This window comes from Trachypithecus francoisi, unplaced genomic scaffold, assembly GCF_009764315.1.
Source record: "Trachypithecus francoisi isolate TF-2019V2 unplaced genomic scaffold, Tfra_2.0 Contig00533, whole genome shotgun sequence".
In the NCBI taxonomy this organism is placed as follows: domain Eukaryota; kingdom Metazoa; phylum Chordata; class Mammalia; order Primates; family Cercopithecidae; genus Trachypithecus; species Trachypithecus francoisi.
Window position 1 is genome coordinate 17,955 of NW_022680706.1, and position 18,884 is coordinate 36,838.

An 18,884-nucleotide genomic window follows, 5' to 3' on the forward strand; every position below is an offset into this window, starting at 1 on the left:
TTAGTGGATGAATGGAATCTAGGTCACCAAAAACTGTTGTAGAGAAAGCCTGCCAACCCTCCTGGAACTTTTGTGTAGGAGAAAATCATACTTTCCATTTGACTGAAGCCCCTAATATTTGGTTCTAGATAAAGAGGTTGAAATAATACCTCAACCAATGTAGTAGTAAATCATACACATTGAGCCTGTGACTCTGAAATGTGAAAGCACTGTTATAGACACTTTTATCAGAATTCACATACAGGTTTACATTCAAAACCAACAAAGTGACATGCTGACATCTCCAAAATTCTTAAAGACACAAATCTCAAGCAGCTTAGATTTTATCTTAGTTGCATCTTTTTTACTAACCTCCAAAGTAAGAGCCATCTGTCAGCTTCATTTCTTTACTGGATTTTGTAATGACACCAGCAACACCATGTTGAATGAAATACATTTTTTTACCCACGGCTCCTTCTCGTATGATATAATCTCCAGGTTGAAACACCTCAAATCTCAACTTGCTCAGCATGGCAGTCACAAAATTAGGATCCGCATTAGCAAATAAAGGCATTGTAGCCACCAGTTTCCGACAGTTGAAGTTGACTATCTCCTAAAGATGTCAAGAGTAAACAAATATTAAGAGATATATTAATCATATCTGGAAGAAAAACATGCTGAAATTAAAAAAATAGATATAGTATAACATTGCAATTTAAATTTAGATACAAAAATTCATAAATTATAGTAATGCACATCACATTACAGTCAGGATTGTGTTTTATTTTGACGTTGAAATTTTTGTATTCCCAGAACCTAGTGTAGAATAAGAATATATTAAATATTCGATAAATGTTAATTCAATATATGAAAATCTCATCTTTTAAAACTTCCCGTTTCTTTACTATTGTGTATATGAAGCTAAAACTTCTAAAATGTGAATATATTTTATTCTTCATTTTATCTTTTATTTATGAAGAAAGAAAGCCATATCACTTCCTATTAGCTATGACATTGCTGCTTCTGTGCTCCATTTTGTCTGGGCCCAACTACCAGACAAAAGCATTTTGATGTTTTTTTTGTTAGTGTCATTCACATTAGAGTGAGGATAATGGATAGTACAGAAAAAGGTTACACAAAGGAGACTCTAATCTAAAATTACAAATTCATCAGGCACAGTGGTTCATGCCTGCAATCCCAGCACTTTGGGAGGTCAACGCGGGTGGATCACGAGGTCAGGAGTTCAAGACCAGCCTGGTCAAGATGGTGAAACCCCGTCTCTACTAAAAATACAAAAATTAGCTGGGCATGCTGGAGGGCACTTGTAATCCCAGCTACCCGCGGGGCTGAGGCAGAGAATTGCTTGAACCCAGGAGGCGGAGATTGCAGTGAGCAGAGATCACACCACTGCACTCCAGCCTGGAAAATACAGTGAGACTCAATCTCAAAAAAAAAAAAAAAAAAAAAAAAAAATTAAAATTATAAATTCAATTGGTGTCTGGGCTGGAATCAGAAGTCGTTCTTTCTAAAGACTCTTGGGATTCCATTGCAAGTGATGGGCTAGAGAGAGGACATATTTGCCTTTTCCTGACTTGTTTGTTTTATTCCAGGAGCAAGTCAGTTCTTAAATAGGAGATCTGTATGTTTGATTTCATTCTGTGGATTCTGGTCAAGATTAAACATATTTTTATCCCTCTGGATGAAAACAGAAATGTGGAACCAAACATTTTTAATCATGCAAATCAGTTATGTGACACAAAATAGACAGTGGAAATCTACATTTTGCCACAAAGCCACTTCTCAGAAATTTCCTTACCAATGAGTCGCCCTACAAAAGGTTGGGACTGCATTTGTGATTTTGTTTAAGAGACACAGAAATTGGTCATGTCTGCTAAGAGGTGAAAAGAAGGCACAAAGAATCATAGGTAGTAACAGAGTCTGAGAACTCTATCTTCTGCCTTGGGGAAACGTGCTATACAGACCCATAAATTCCAAGACTGAGAAAGAAAGTTTCCATGATCTTACTTCATCAAATGACCTAATACCATCCAGGATAGATAAAGAATTCCAGCTGATACAGAAGGCACAACATTTTAGAGCTACTGTGGAAGAGAAGGTGTTTCATTCTCAACAATATTTTGTGAGTTTAGTTAAGAATAACAATGTCTGTAATAGTGGAGCTTCATGGAAGATGAGAAGATATACACAAATAAGCAACAATAATCAGAAAGTGAACTTAGCAGCAAAGACAAGTGAAAGATATTAAATGTGGTACTTAGTGCAGCATTATTCAGGCCAAAATATACACTTGAGTCCATGATTGACTGTATCTAGGGAAATTTGTGATAATTTAATCTGATGCATGGAGTGTGGGTCTATAATAATGTTCAGTAAGTAGTAAGTACTGAATAAATATGTATGCATATAAAGGAAGCAGTGAAGAAGGAAGAAATGAAGGAGGGGAGGAAGGAAAGAAAGAAGGGAGGAAGGGAGGGAGCAGGTGGGAAGGAAAGAAGGAATGATTAAAGAAGAAACAGGCAGGGAGGGAAGGAGGAAGAATAAAGAAGGAAGGAAAGAAGGAAGGAAGGAGGGAGGGAAAGAATGAATGAATGAAGGAGGGAAGGAAGGGAGGGAGGGAGGGAGAAAGGAAGGGAGGAAGGTGGAGTTTCAGTTGTAAAAAAGTATTCACAAACACTAATTTTATTCTCGTTGGGAGATGGTTACTTAAAACTCAGCTTTCTCAAGCAAATGGCTTGAGAGACAAGTCTTCTGCATTACAAAATTTGTTTTTACTATTCCAAATATTTCTATACAAAAACAACAGGAAGATAAAAAGTGATGTGGAGTTAAAAGAAGACAGAGCTATGTCATGAAAATAGCTAGATTAGTTGATTGAGAGTTAATTATTTCACATATAAAATGACATAGAATAATACTGTGTAGGAAATTGAAAATGACTCAGATTATAGAGAAAATAATTTTTAATACAAAAATAATAGAGAATCCCTTCATGTTTGTACCTTGATTTGAACTATGCAAATGTTTCACTTCACTGATCTCTCATTTTTTATTTTAGGAAATAATTGCAATTATGAATAACTTGTTAATGATACATTTCATATCCAGGTGTTTCTGTTAGAACTCCATTTATTACAACACTCCTGGAATAATTTCATATTTTTGTTTGAAGAAATCTATTAATGTTTTCTTCCTTCATGCAACTTTTACTTCCCAGGAGTATTACCTGATTAAAACTGTAAATTCTAACAAAGATATGATAGAAAAAAGGTAATGAGACAGAATCTTCTTGGATTCTAAAAGTCTTTCATCCTCACATGAAAACTGCTGGTTTTGAGGATGTCTAGTATATAGAAGCAATCATGTAAGTATAGAATGAAGCAAAACTTAAAAAAAAAAAATTAATCAATCACCCTTCCTTATGGCACATTGAGGTAAATAAAACACATAATTACTATCTCTAACATCCATTCAGATTACTTGTGGCACTTGTTATAATTATCGTTTTATCAAAATATCAGATCTGAGTTAGGAGTATTATCTATATGCATTAAATTGAGGAAAGGTTGCTTGCTAAGGAAGGCAAATGCATGGTTCTGATCTTAGTAATAAGTTGCTCCAGACTATTAAGTTTATGCTGGCACTTTAAAAAATGCAATTATTTCTTTCCTGGAACATTTTGTAGTATAAGAAAGTATGTACACGCGAAAAACAAATGAATAAACAAACAGAAAGACCAATCCCCAAAATGAAACAGAACAAAAACCCCACAGTAATGAAGGTATTTCAAAGGGACACAAGGGCCAACTGAAAGAGCTACCAATGGCCAAACAAAGCTGGAAAAATTTGAGTAACAACAACAAAAAGTATTGAATTAAACCCAAAGTATAAAATACATAACCAAGATCACATACAAATCTAGATGACTGGCTAAACTACTAAAAAGTCAGGGATAACACATAAACTTTCTCTTTAAATTCAAAATAATTTCAAATAATTCATATAAGCACTCCTGCCTCAAAAAGTTGGAGAATAATTACCAAACACTTAAGGATGGGCTGAGCATTGAGCATGGGGACTTCCTTCAAAGAATACAATAAGGAAAAGAGGGGAAAAGTAGCAACTTTCCAACAGAGAAACACGAAAAACTCCACCTCAAGTCAGACGATCAATGTTAACATCAACAGTGCTAAATCATATTGGTAGCATGTACTCTTGGTATGATGTAATCAGAAGGGCATTTTACTTTTGTGGCATTCCTGCACCAAACCCATAATCCCAGTTTAATTATGACAAAACCATCAGCAAACCCAAATTCAGGAAAATTCTATGCAATATTTGGCCGGTTCTCCTCAAGATGATCAAGGTAATCAAAAACAAGGACATTTGGAAAAAACTGTCCCAGACAAAGGGAGACTAAGGAGACAGGACAACTGACCATAATGTGGTATCCTGGATGAGATCTTAGGATAGAAAAAAAGAACTTTAAAGCAAACTAAGGGAATCTGAATAATGTTTGTACTTCATAATAATGTATCAATTTTGAGTCATAACTGTAGTTATTACAAATGTAGCATACTAATGTAAGGTATTAAAAACAGGGGAAATTGGATGTGAGGTATATGGAATTCTCCATACTATTTCTGAAGCTTTTTTGCTTATATAGTTTGGATGCTTAGCATGCCACGTTTCATGCTGGAATCTGACCTAATATTGGAGGTGGTGCACGGGAGGAGGTGTTTCAGTCATGGGGGAGAAGAACCCACATGAATGATTTGGTGCTGTCCTTGAGTTAATGAGTGAATTCTCACTCTCTTAGTTCCCATGAGATCTGATTGCTAAAAGGAGCCTGGCACCTACTCTCTCTCTCACGTCGTTTCTCATCATGTGACATGCAGGCTCCCCTTCCCCTTCCACCATGATTGAATATTTCCTGAGGTCCTCACTAGAAACAGATGCTGGTGCCATGCATCTTGTATAGGCTGCTGAATTGTAAGACAAATCAGTTTCTTTACAAATAACTCAGCCTCAGGTATTCATTTATAGCAATGAAAAATGAATTAAGACATCTGCAAATATAAAATTATTCTAAAATAAAAAGCTTATTAAAGGTGTAATTACTGCTCTTCATAGTTAAGAAAATATGATATTTTGTCATAGCATGTAAAGCATATTTTCTTTAATTTAACTCATTTAAAAGTTAATTTAAAAAAGATATCCTAGAAAATACTTGAAAACAATCATATCATAGTGCAGTCTGGGGTTAAGCAGCAGGCTTGGAATGTGTCTGTTTATTTGCTGTGGAGTTAATAACTGTAGTCTGTCATAAGAAGACAAACTGTATATATATAATGCGTTTTCAACCTCAGATAAATGTTTTTATCAAGTTTTTGTTTACTAATAAAAATCTATAATTATTTCTGTATTCTGTTCCATTGGTCTATGAGTCTGTTCTTGTACCAGTACCATGCTGTTTTGGTTACTGTAGCCCTTTAGTATAGTTTGAAGTTGGGTAGCATGATGCTTCCAGCTTTGCTCTTTTTGCTTAGGATTGTCTTGGCTATTTGGGCTAGTTTATGGTTCCATAAGAATTTAAAACAGTTTTTTTCTAGTTCTGTGAAGAATGTCAGTGGTAGTTTAATGGGAATAGCATTGAATCTATAAATTGTTTTCGGTGGTATGGCCATTTTAACAATATTGATTCTTCTTGTCCATGAGCATGGAATGTTTTTCCATTCGTTTGTATCATCTCTGATTTCTTTGAGTAGTGGTTTGTACTCTCCTTGTAGAGATCCTTCACTTTCCTTGTCAGCTGTATTCCTAGTTATTTTATTCCTTTTGTGGCAATTGTGAATGGAATGTCTTCTGAAATTTGTGTCTCAGCTTGACTGTTGGTGTACAGGAATGCTGATACAATTTTTGTACATTGATTTTGTATTTTGAGACTTCACTAAAGTTGTTTATCAGCTTAAGAAGTTTTAGACTGACATAATGGGGTTTTCTAGACATGAGATCATGTCCTCTGCAAACAGGGATAGCTTCACTTCCTCTTTTCTTATTTGGATGCCCTTTATTTACTTCTCTTGCCTAATTGCTATGGCCAGAATTTCCAATACTATGTTGAATAGGAGTGGTGAGAGAAGACATCCTAGTCTGGTGCTGGTTTTCAAAGGGAATACTTCAGCTTTTGCCCTTTCAGTATGATGTTAGCCATAGGTTTGTCATATATGGCTCTTACTATTTTGAGGTATGTTCCTTCAATACCTAATTTATTAACAGTTTTGAACATGAAGGGATATTAAATTTTATCAAAAGCCTTTTCTGCATCTATTGAGATAATCATGTGGTTTTGTCTTCAGTTCTGTTTATGTGATTAATCATATTTATTGATTTGTGTATGTTGAACTGACCTTGTATCCCAGGGATAAAGCCTACTTGATTGTGGTGGATGAGCTTTTTGATGTGCTGTTGGATTCCGTTTGACAGTATTTTGTTGAGGATATTTGCATCGATGTTCATCAAGGATATTGGGCTAAAATTTTCTTTTTTCATTGTTTCTTTGCCAGGTTTGGTATCAGGATGATGTTCCCCTCATTGAATAAGTTAGGGAGGACTCCATCCTTTTCAATTTTTGGGAATATTTTCAGTAGGAATGCTACTGGCTCTTCTTTGTATATCTGGTAGAATTCAGCTGTGAATCCATCTGGTCTTGGACTTTTTTTGGTTGGTAGGCTATTTATTACTGCCTCAAGACTAAATGTAAAAACTAAAACTATAAAAACCCTGGAAGATAACCTAGTCAATGCCATTCAGGACAGAAGCACAAGCAAAGATTTTATAATGAAGATCCCAAAAACAACTGCAACAAAAGCAGAAATGGACAAATGGGAACTAATTAAACTAAAGAGCTTCTACACACCTAAATAAACTATCAACAGAGTAAATAGCCTATGGAATGGGAAAAAAATTTTGCAAACTATGTATCTGACAAATGCCTAATATCCAGCATCTACAGTAACTTAAACAAAATTATAAGAAAAATACAAACAACCCCATTAAAAAGTGGGCAAAGGACATGAACAGACACTTCTCAAAAGAAGATATACAAGGTCAACAATTATATCATAAAGAGCTCAACATCACTGATCATTAAAGACATGTAAATCAAAACAAAATGAGATACCATCTCACATCAGTCATAATGATTATTATTAAAAAGAAAAAAATAACAGATGCTGGTGATGTTGTGGATAAAAAGGAACGTTTATACACTCTTGAAGGGAGCATAAATTAGTTCAGACATTGTGGAAGACAGTGTAGTGATTCCTTAAAGACCTGGAGACAGAAATACCATTCAACCCAGGAATCCCATTACTGGGTATATATCCAAAGGAATATAAATTGTTCTATCATAAGGACACATGCATGTGCATGTTCACTGCAGCACAATTCACAATAGTAAAGACATGGAATCAACCCAAATGTCCATCAATGAATGACTGGATAAAGAACATGTGGTAAATAGATAGCATGGAATACTATGCAGACATAAAAAAGAATGAGATCACGTCTTTTTCAGGGACATGGATGGAACTGGTGGCTATTATCATTAGCAAATTAATTCAGGAATAGAAAACCAAAAGCCTCATGTTCTCACAAGTGGGAGCTAAATTAGAACACATGGACATATAGAGAGGAACAACACAAACTGGGGCCTCTTGGAGGATTGGAGGAGGGATAGAATCAAGAAAAATAATTAATGGATACTAGGCTTAATACCTGGGTGATGAAATAAGCTGTACAACAAACCTCCATTATCTCCATGTTCATCTATTTAAAAAACATGCACATCCTGCACATGTACGCTTGAACTTAAAATGAAAGTTAAAAAATCTATAATTATTTCAAAGTTAGAAATATATCTTCATTTATTAAAGACACCAAAAAATGAGGGAGAAACAAAAATGTTGTTCCAAAGAAATTCTCTCTCCAAGGAATATTATTACATAATTTATATAGCATCAATATGGTTTTTATTTTAAAACATCTCAAGTTGCCCACTAGCAAAAGGGTGGATTTCAAATGTTACTACTTAAAATACACTGGTTCAATTTCTTCCTACATTTGCAATCAGCTTATGTTAGAAAATTTGTTTAAACATCTGAGAAGGGAATTGATAATTTTTGCTGACATTTTATTTTGTTAAAATAAATCATAAGAAATATTGGGTATAAACACCCATGCAGAAATAACATAATTTGAAGTTAAACAACATTAAGTTCTCTGGAGTGGACTTGTTGCTTTAGTGTTGATAATTATGGCATAAGTGTTATGATCCATGGAGGGTATGTTGCCCATAAAAGGAACAGTTCGATATAAAAGTGTTGACTGAAGAAATGCCAAGAATGTGATTTTGGTAAAATTCTTTGCATAAGGTTTCTCATTGAAAATGCATGAGACCTGCAGCTTTATTTATCCCTCTGAGGAAAAGTTCAGACAGAGCAGTAATTGCAGAGGAAGAGTACACTGGCCACCTTGGAACCTGGAGGGAATGTTTGCCTTCAAAGTTCATCAACAGCTTTCTCAAATTTCTAGCTGTGGGCTACACACTGGGAAGCCAAGTAAATAAGCTCAGATGGGAAATGCTGCGAATTATTTCCTCAAATATTTCAAGTTAGAAAAAATCTTCGTAATCAAGAAGAGTCCACGTTGGAACCCAAGGTGTACATATATTGTATTCATTAAGAAGCTGTCTTAAAAGATGACACGAGATATAAATATTTATGTCAGATTTTTCTGAGATCCACCTTTCAACCAAATGGAATGGTTGTTTAAGTCTTCTAAAACATTCACTCACACACTTGGGTGAAGATTTTTCTTATGCAACGCCCTCTTGAGGATGCTTTTCATTTGGCAAACAGTAACCCTGCTAAAGGCTAGTGCTAAGATTTTAAATCAAATTTTATATATTATATACAAGAATGAAGCAGCATAATACAAGAATGAAGCAGCAATAAAGAATCCTGTTATTTGTTCTTTGGTTGACATGATGTCTATTTATTTTAGATATAAAAGTATTTGTTTACAGCAGTCTTTCCCATTATTTTGCTAAAATATGACAGGATTATTCATGTTCATTGTTTAGTCACAGTGTAGGGAGTTTCTTTTTAAGTTACAACAGAATTTGAAGTGGACAAATCCTAAGTGTACACAAATTTTAAGTGATTTTTTTTTTTTAAATATATGCACCCGTATAACCAGCTGGATTCAAATACAGACAATTTCTCAGAAGGTTCCTTTTGCCTCATCTTAGTCAACCAAGAGGTTCTAGCTATTCTGATTTCTATCACTACAGAGCAGTTCTGCTTGTTCTTGAAATTCACATAAATGAGGTAGTATACTATGTAATCTTTTGTGTCTTTGTTCTTTTACTCACCATTCTGTTAATGTGATTGCTAACTGTTGTATGGTGGAAGATCATTCTTTTTAAATTTCAGGCTATATTTCATTTTATGGTTATACTACAATTTATTTATCCATTCTACTCTTCATGGCATTTGGGATGTTTCCAGTGTTAGGCTAATAAAATAAACATCAGTTAAAAATTAAAGGCTGGGGCCGGGCGCGGTGGCTCAAGCCTGTAATCTCAGCACTTTGGGAGGCCGAGACGGGCGGATCACGAGGTCAGGAGATCGAGACCATCCTGGCTAACACGGTGAAACCCCGTCTCTACTAAAAATACAAAAACTAGCTGGGCGAGGTGGCGGGCGCCTGTAGTCCCAGCTACTCGGGAGGCTGAGGCAGGAGAATGGCGTGAACCCGGGAGGCGGAGCTTGCAGTGAGCTGAGATCTGGCCACTGCACTCCAGTCCGGGCGACAGACCGAGACTCCGCCTCAAAAAAAAAAAAAAAATAAAAAAAAAATAAAGGCTGGGAGGAACATTCTTGAAGCACCTTATGCACTGATTTATCTTGAGTATATACCTTATATTGGAATTTCTGGATAGCAGAATAAGTATATACTTCACTACAGTTGCTGCCAAAAGATTTCCTAGATGATTCTACTATTCTCTCATTCCATCAACATGTAGTGTTTCAATTGTCCCACATCTTTGGCAAAATTTGATTTTATCATTTAGCCATTGGTGGGTAAGCAGACATATCTCACTGTTTTGCTTTTTGCACTTGTGTTTTTTTCTTATTGTAGTTTTAATTTGCCTTTTCCCATTAGTATCCTCATCAAGCACATTTTCCTAAGCTGTTTGGTCAGATGAATAGCCCGTTTTGTGAGGTGTGCAATAAAGAGTTTCCCCCTTTTTCTATGGTAAGAGTTCTTCATAAACTCTTGACATGAGTCCTTTTTTGGGGGATATGCACTGTAAATACTTTCTCCCCATCTGTGGCTTGCCTTTTCATTCTAAGTAGTATCTTTTATTGTAATTGTTTTGTTGGTAATTTTTTTCCTGTTTTTTTAGCTTTAGCAATCCCAGAAAAAAATGAGTTTGATAAATTCAGATTGTTTCTAGAAGGATTTATGTTAATCACAAATCTGTAGTTTGGAATTCTAAATACTCTGAGACTTTAAGAAATTTTAAGCAATATCTCATTTAGTTATTATAAAAAAGAATAGCAAAATTTTAAGGTTCCTTTAGCACTATAGCTTTATATTGATAACTCAAATATCACTTTATAAAGTCCCATTTTGTGAAACATCTAATTCAGCTCCATTTTACATTATTATTATTCTAAACAGTATGTTTCTGAAAAGTTTTAAGCATGGTTGCTATAAATATAATTTCCACCACTACACAAATGAATCATAGAGTAATCTTAACAAAATAGAGCTGCTGTTACATTGCTAAATTTCTACACTCCGACACACCCTATATTTTTAGACTGTACAGAGCATATAAGATCTTCCTTCTAAGAACTTACATCAGGCCGGGCGCTGTGGCTCAAGCCTGTAATCCCAGCACTTTGGGAGGCTGAGGCGGGCGGATCACGAGGTCAGGAGATCGAGACCATCCTGGCTAATACAGTGAAACCCCGTCTCTACTAAAAAAAAAATACAAAAAAATAGTCGGGCGAGGTGGCTGGCGCCTGTAGTCCCAGCTACTCCGGAGGCTGAGGCAGGAGAATGGCGTGAACCCGGGAGGTGGAGCTTGCAGTAAGCTGAGATCTGGCCACTGCACTCCAGCCTGGGCGGCAGAGGGAGACTCCGTCTCAAAAAAAAAAAAAAAAAAAAAAGAACTTACATCAGACATTCAAAAGACATCCCTACCTGGAGGTTTCTTTATTGACTTTAGAAACAAATAAATGTATGGAAGCAAATCTATACCACGTGAAACTCATCTTCTAGAATATCCTACTAAAAAGTGCTCAAATATCCCATTTTTTTCTTTCCAATTCAGTAGCTTGAATTCTTTATAATCAAACTATCAAACAGGAAGAACACTTATACCAAAACCCCATCAGTACGTCACCATCATCAAAGACCAGGGGCAGATAAAACCACAAAGATGGGGAAGAAGCAGGGCAGAAAAGCTGGAAATTCAAAAAATAAGAGCGCATCTCCCCCTGCAAAGGAGCACAGCTCATCGTCAGCAACGGATCAAAGCTGGTCAGAGAATGACTTTGACGAGATGAGAGAAGAAGGCTTCAGTCCATCAAACTTCTCAGAGCTAAAGGAGGAATTACATACCCAGCGCAAAGAAACTAAAAATCTTGAAAAAAGAGTGGAAGAATTGATAGCTAGAATAATTAATGCAGAGAAGGTCATAAATGAAATGACAGAGATGAAAACCATGACATGAGAAATACATGACAAATCCACAAGCTTCAGTAAGCAACTCGATCAACTGGAAGAAAGAGTATCAGCGATTCAGGTGATTTCAAATGAATGAAATGAAGTGAGAAGAGGAACCAAAAGAAAAAAGCAGAAAAAGAAATGAACAAAGTCTGCAAGAAGTATGGGATTATGTAAAAAGACCAAATCTACGTCTGATTGGGGTGCCTGAAAGTGAGGGGGAAAATGGAACCAAGTTGGAAAACACTCTTCAGGATATCATCCAGGAGAACTTCCCCAACCTACTAGGGCAGGCCAACATTCAAATTCAGGAAATACAGAGAACACCACAAAGATACTCCTCCAGAAGAGCAATTCCAAGACACATAATTGCCAGATTCACCAAAGTTGAAATGAAGGAAAAAATCTTAAGGGCAGCCAGAGAGAAAGGTTGGGTTACCCACAAAGGGAAGCCCATCAGACTAACAGCAGATCTCTCGGCAGAAACTCTACAAGCCAGAAGAGAGTGGGGGCCAATATTCAACATTCTCAAAGAAAAGAATTTTCAACCCAGAATTTCATATCCAGCCAAACTAAGTTTCATAAGTGAAGGAGAAATAAAATCCTTTACAGATAAGCAAATGCTTAGAGATTTTGTCACCACCAGGCCTGCCGTACAAGAGACCCTGAAGGAAGCCCTAAACATGGAAAGGAACAACGGTACCAGGCATTGCAAAAACATGCCAAAATGTAAAGACCATCGAGGCTAGGAAGAAACTGCATCAACTAACGAGCAAAATAACCAGTTAATATCATAATGGCAGGATCAAGTTCACACATAACAATATTAACCTTCAATGTCAATGGACGAAATGCTCCAATTAAAAGACACAGACTGGCAAACTGGATCAAGAGTCAAGACCCATCAGTCTGCTGTATTCACGAGACCCATCTCATATTCAGGGACATACACAGGCTCAAAATAAAGGGATGGAGGAAGATCTACCAAGCAAATGGAGAACAAAAAAAAGCAGGGGTTGCAATCCTAGTCTCTGATAAAATAGACTTTAAACCATCAAAGATCAAAAGAGACAAAGAAGGCCATTACATAATGGTAACAGGATCAATTCAACAGGAAGAGCTAACTATCCTAAATATATATGCACCCAATACAGGAGCACCCACATTCATAAAGCAAGTCTTAGAGACTTACAAAGAGACTTAGACTCCCATACAATAATAATGGGAGACTTCAACACTCCACTGTCAACATTAAGCAGATCAACGAGACAGAAAGTTAACAAGGATATCCAGGAATTGAACTCATCTCTGCACCAAGCGGACCTAATAGACATCTATAGAACTCTCCACCCCAAGTCAACAGAATATACATTCTTCTCAGCACCACATCGCACTTATTCCAAAATTGACCACATAATTGGAAGTAAAGCACTCCTCAGCAAATGTAAAAGAACAGAAATGATAACAAACTGTCTCTCAGACCACAGGGCAATCAAACTAGAACTCAGGGCTAAGAAACTCAATCCAAACCGCTCAACTACATGGAAACTGAACAACCTGCTCCTGAATGACTACTGGGTACATAATAAAATGAAGGCAGAAATAAAGATGTTCTTTGAAACCAATGAGAACAAAGATACAACATACCAGAATCTCTGGGACACATTTCAAGCAGTGTGTAGAGGGAAATTTATAGCACTAAATGCCCACAAAATAAAGCTGGAAAGATCTAAAATTGACACTCTAACATCACAATTAAAAGAACTGGAGAAGCAAGAGCAAACACATTCAAAAGCTAGCAGAAGGGAAGCAATAACTAAGATCAGAGCAGAACTGAAGGAGATAGAGACACAAAAAACCCTCCAAAAAATCAATGAATCCAGGAGTTGTTTTTTGAAAAAATCAACAAAATTGACAGACCACTAGCAAGACTAATAAAGAAGAAAAGAGAGAAGAATCAAATAGACACAATAAAAAAATGATAAAGGGGATATCACCACCGACCCCACAGAAATACAAACTACCATCAGAGAATACTACAAACACCTCTATGCAAATAAACTAGAAAATCTAGAAGAAATGGATAATTCCCTGGACACTTACACTCTTCCAAGACTAAACCGGAAGAAGTTGAATCCCTGAATAGACCAATAGCAGGCTCTGAAATTGAGGCAATTATTAGTAGCCTACCAACCAAAAAAAGTCCAGGACCAGATGGATTCACAGCTGAATTCTACCAGAGGTAAAGGAGGAGCTGGTACCATTCCTTCTGAAACTATTCCAATCAATAGAAAAAGAGGGAATCCTCCCTAACTCATTTTATGAAGCCAACATCATCCTGATACCAAAGCCTGGCAGAGACACAACAAAAAAAGAAAATTTTAGACCAATATCCCTGATGAACATCGATGCAAAAATCCTCACTAAAATACTGGCAAACCGGATTCAGCAGCACATCAAAAAGCTTATCCACCATGATCAAGTGGGCTTCATCCCTGGGATGCAAGACTGGTTCAACATTTGCAAATAATAAACATAATCCAGCATATAAACAGAACCAAAGACAAGAACCACATGATTATCTCAATAGATGCAGAAAAGGCTTTTGACAAAATTCAACAGCCCTTCATGCTAAAAATGCTCAATAAATTCGGTATTGATGGAACGTACCTCAAAATAATAAGAACTATTTATGACAAATCCACAGCCAATATCATACTGAATGGGCAAAAACTGGAAAAATTCCCTTTGAAAACTGGCACAAGAGAAGGATGCCCTCTCTCATCACTCCTATTCAACATAGTGTTGGAACTTCTGGCTAGGGCAATCAGGCAAGAGAAAGAAATCAAGAGTATTCAGTTAGGAAAAGAAGAAGTCAAATTGTCCCTGTTTGCAGATGACATGATTGTATATTTAGAAAACCCCATTGTCTCAGCCCAAAATCTCCTTAAGCTGATAAGCAACTTCAGCAAAGTCTCAGGGTACAAAATGAATGTGGAAAAATCACAAGCATTCTTATACACCAATAACAGACAAACAGAGAGCCAAATCATGAATGAACTTCCATTCACAATTGCTTCAAAGAGAATAAAATACCTAGGAATCCAACTTACAAGGGATGCCAAGGACCTCTTCAAGGAGAACTACAAACCACTGCTCAGTGAAATAAAAGAGGACACTAACAAATGGAAGAACATACCATGCTCATGGATAGGAAGAATCAATATCGTGAAAATGGCCATACTGCCCAAGGTTATATATAGATTCAATGCCATCCCCATCAAGCTACCAATGAGTTTCTTCACAGAATTAGAAAAAACGGCTTTAAAGTTCATATGGAACCAAAAAAGAGCCCGCTTTGCCAAGACAATCCTAAGTCATAAGAACAAAGCTGGAGGCATCACGCTACCTGACTTCAAACTATACTACAAGGCTACAGTAACCAAAGCAGCATGGTACTGGTACCACAACAGAGATATAGACCAATGGAACAGAACAGAGTCCTCAGAAATAATACCACACATCTACAGCCATCTGATCTTTGACAAACCTGAGAGAAACAAGAAATGGGGAAAGGATTCCCTATTTAATAAATGGTGCTGGGAAAATTGGCTAGCCATAAGTAGAAAGCTGAAACTGGAACCTTTCCTTACTCCTTATATGAAAATTAATTCAAGATGGATTAGACACTTAAATGTTAGACCTTATACCATAAAAACCCTAGAAGAAAACCTAGGTAGTACCATTCAGGACATAGGCATGGGCAAGGACTTCATGTCTAAAACACCAAAAGCAATGGCAGCAAAAGCCAAAATTGACAAAAGGGATCTAATTAAACTAAAGAGCTTCTGCACAGCAAAAGAAACTACCATCAGAGTGAACAGGCAATCTACAGAATGGGAGAAAATTTTTGCAATCTACTCTTCTGACAAAGGGCTAGTATCCAGAATCTACAAAGAACTCAAACAAATATACAAGAAAAAAACAAACAACCCCATCAAAAAGTGGGCAAAGGATATGAATAGACACTTCTCAAAAGAAGACATTCATGCAGCCAACAGACACATGAAAAAATGCTCATCATCACTCGCCATCAGAGAAATGCAAATCAAAACCATAATGAGATACCATCTCACACCAGTTGGAATGACAATCATTAAAAAGTCAGGAAACAACAGGTGCTGGAGAGGGTGTGGAGAAATAGGAACACTTTTACACTGTTGGTGGGATTGTAAGCTAGTTCAACCATTATGGAAAACAGTATGGCAATTCCTCAAGGATCTAGAACTAGATGTACCTACCATATGACCCAGCCATCCCACTACTGGGTATACACCCAAAGGATTATAAATCATGCTGCTCTAAAGACACATGCACACGTATGTTTATTGCAGCACTATTCACAATAGCAAAGACTTGGAATCAACCCAAATGTCCATCAGTGACAGACTGGATTAAGAAAATGTGGCGGCTGGGCGCGGTGGCTCAAGCCTGTAATCCCAGCACTTTGGGAGGCCGAGACGGGTGGATCACGAGGTCAGGAGATCGAGACCATCCTGGTTACACAGTGAAACCCCGTCTCTACTAAAAAAATACAAAAAATTAGCCGGTGAGATGGCGGGCGCCTGTAGTCCCAGCTACTCGGGAGGCTGAGGCGAGAGAATGGCGTAAACCCGGGAGGCGGAGCTTGCAGTGAGCTGAGATCCAGCCACTGCACTCCTGCCTGGGCGACAGAGTGAGACTCCGTCTCACAAAAAAAAAAAAAAAAAAAAAAAAAAAAAAGAAAATGTGGCACATATACACCATGGAATATTATGCAGCCATAAAAAAGGATGAGTTTGCGTCCTTTGTAGGGACATGGATGCAGCTGGAAACCATCATTCTTAGCAAACTATCACAAGAAGAGAAAACCAAACTCCGCATGTTCTCACTCATAGGTGGGAACTGAACAATGACAGCACTTGGACTCGGGAGGGGGAACATCACACATCAGGGCCTGTCAGGGGGAGGGGGGAGGGGGGAGGGATTGCATTGGGAGTTATACCTGATATAAATGACGAATTGATGGGTGCTGACGAGTTGATGGGTGCAGCACACCAACATGGCACAGGTATACATATGTAACAAACCTGCACATTATGCACATGTACCCTAGAACTTAAAGTATAAAAAAAAAAAACAAAAAAAAAAACACACAAAAAAAACAGCAGCTGGTATGTTTAGGGAGTTTGTTTTAGGCAAAGATAATTCTAAGAATGAATGTTTTAAAAAGAAGAGACACCATTTATTGAGTTATTGCTGGGTTTCAGGTATTGTCTAAATGTTTTACAAATATTAATTTATTTTATCCTCACAACAATTCTATGTCTTAGGTAGTATTACGGCCCCATTTTGTAGATGTTATGTAGTCTGCCAGTAACCACATGCTTGTAAAAGGAGGAACTATGGTATCTCAGGGCAGCCTGGCTTACTACTTTGGGGTTTTGATGGATTCTGAGAAGTCACCTTAACCTTTGCACAAATCTAGAATCACCACAAATCTTGAAGGTTTAGATATTAACCAACAATTTGTTTTTTTGAGTTACATACATTTGGAAAGACTGACATGGACATTTGTTGATTGTCAGGTGGCAAACTGAAGGCTATACATTGGCTTTTAAAAATCTGAATGATTTTTAAAAATCTGAATCTGAATCTCTTTATACGTGGCATGTACATTTCTATTCGTCACAGTTTTTAAAACACCATCTGTATTTAATATCTTGCTACTTCCTACAATTAGGCTGTCTGACTGGCTTCTTAAAGCAATACAATTTGAGATCTTTGGACACCAAACCAAGGAACTGCAAGAAAAGAAAGGGAGACCAGTATTTGTTCTTGTCTGCTGGGGGATTCATGTCGTATATCACAGGGGACAGTGTCAACAAACTGAACATTTTCTTTGTGGCTCATCAATGACTGCCCTTTATACCTCCCTTTCAAATAAATGTTTCTATTTGTTTCCTCAATGGTATCTTTGGATCTCCCTACACAGCCCTAAAATAACATTTGTAATTTCTTTTGATTACAAATTAGGGATGTAGAAAGAGGATGGGAACCTGTTTTATTAACCCCCCATTTTTAGCCAGGTAGTTCGCATATTATATCTCACTTATTCCTGGGGAAAAAACAACCTAACAATAAAGTTAAATTTTGTTTTATTTCTTCAACGTATGCAGAAGAAGAAAGTGGTGCTTAGAGAGAAGAAAAGTATTGCCTAGGCCACAGAGCTAGAATATGTGTAGAGAAAACTAACTGTGCTCATTTCACCCCACCATGGGGCCTCCCTGTTACCTGGATAAAAGTCATGAAAGCTTAGCATGTAGAATTAACCCACAGCTTTATATTTTGCAATAGTGTATACTTCAAAATGAAAAAAAAGAGAGTCGCTTTTAGCATCTTACAGCTTCTTTAATCTAAAATTTTGCCCATTTGAGACTAATATCTATTTTTTTGCTTAAATGTATTTCTTAGACAATTTACATTTTAAACCAGCTTGAATGCCACATTTTACACACACACCTATTTTTATGGCAGATTATTTAATGGCAATACATTTACTGTTGTGGGATTATTTAAACATACGTGGTTCTAGTTAAGGTATATTTTTTAAATCTTGCATTTTATTGTATATGATTCAAATTTTGCTGTGCAAAGATAACTGCTTTAACGATAGTCAAAATTTTTTTGAAAACTAAGAAAAACAATGTTTATTTTGCATACAAAAATAACTTTATCTTCAACTATATACATTAATTTATATGTCAGGTAAATAAGAAGCATTTCCTCTGTGCCTCACCGAAAATTAGTGTAAACAGTAAATATGGAAGAAAACAAATGCGATCTTGAGGCATAACTAAATGACTCAGCATTATATTGGTAAATAAGCATCCTGGTTAATATGAACTCATTTCCTCGAATAATTCCATGACATAGTCACAAATGTTTTAAGGGAAAACTGGAGTCTTGGTAGCTGGAACTATACAACAATTATTAATTTAAAAAATGTAATCATGGAGCCTAAGGACACTTAACAAAGGTGT

At 36.6% G+C, this 18,884-nt stretch overlaps 1 protein-coding gene across 1 annotated transcript in view; it reads right to left on the reverse strand.

Annotated features, from left to right (window-relative positions):
- Positions 1-351: 351 nt before the first annotated feature.
- LOC117085223 (potassium/sodium hyperpolarization-activated cyclic nucleotide-gated channel 1-like) overlaps positions 352-18,884 on the reverse strand; it is a gene marked incomplete at its 3' end in the record, with an annotated part of 45,690 nt that continues 27,157 nt past the window's right edge. Inside the window, exon 2 of the mRNA XM_033213917.1 lies at positions 352-592. Coding sequence (XP_033069808.1) covers positions 352-592 — 241 coding nt within the window. The remainder of the gene's footprint in view (positions 593-18,884) is intronic.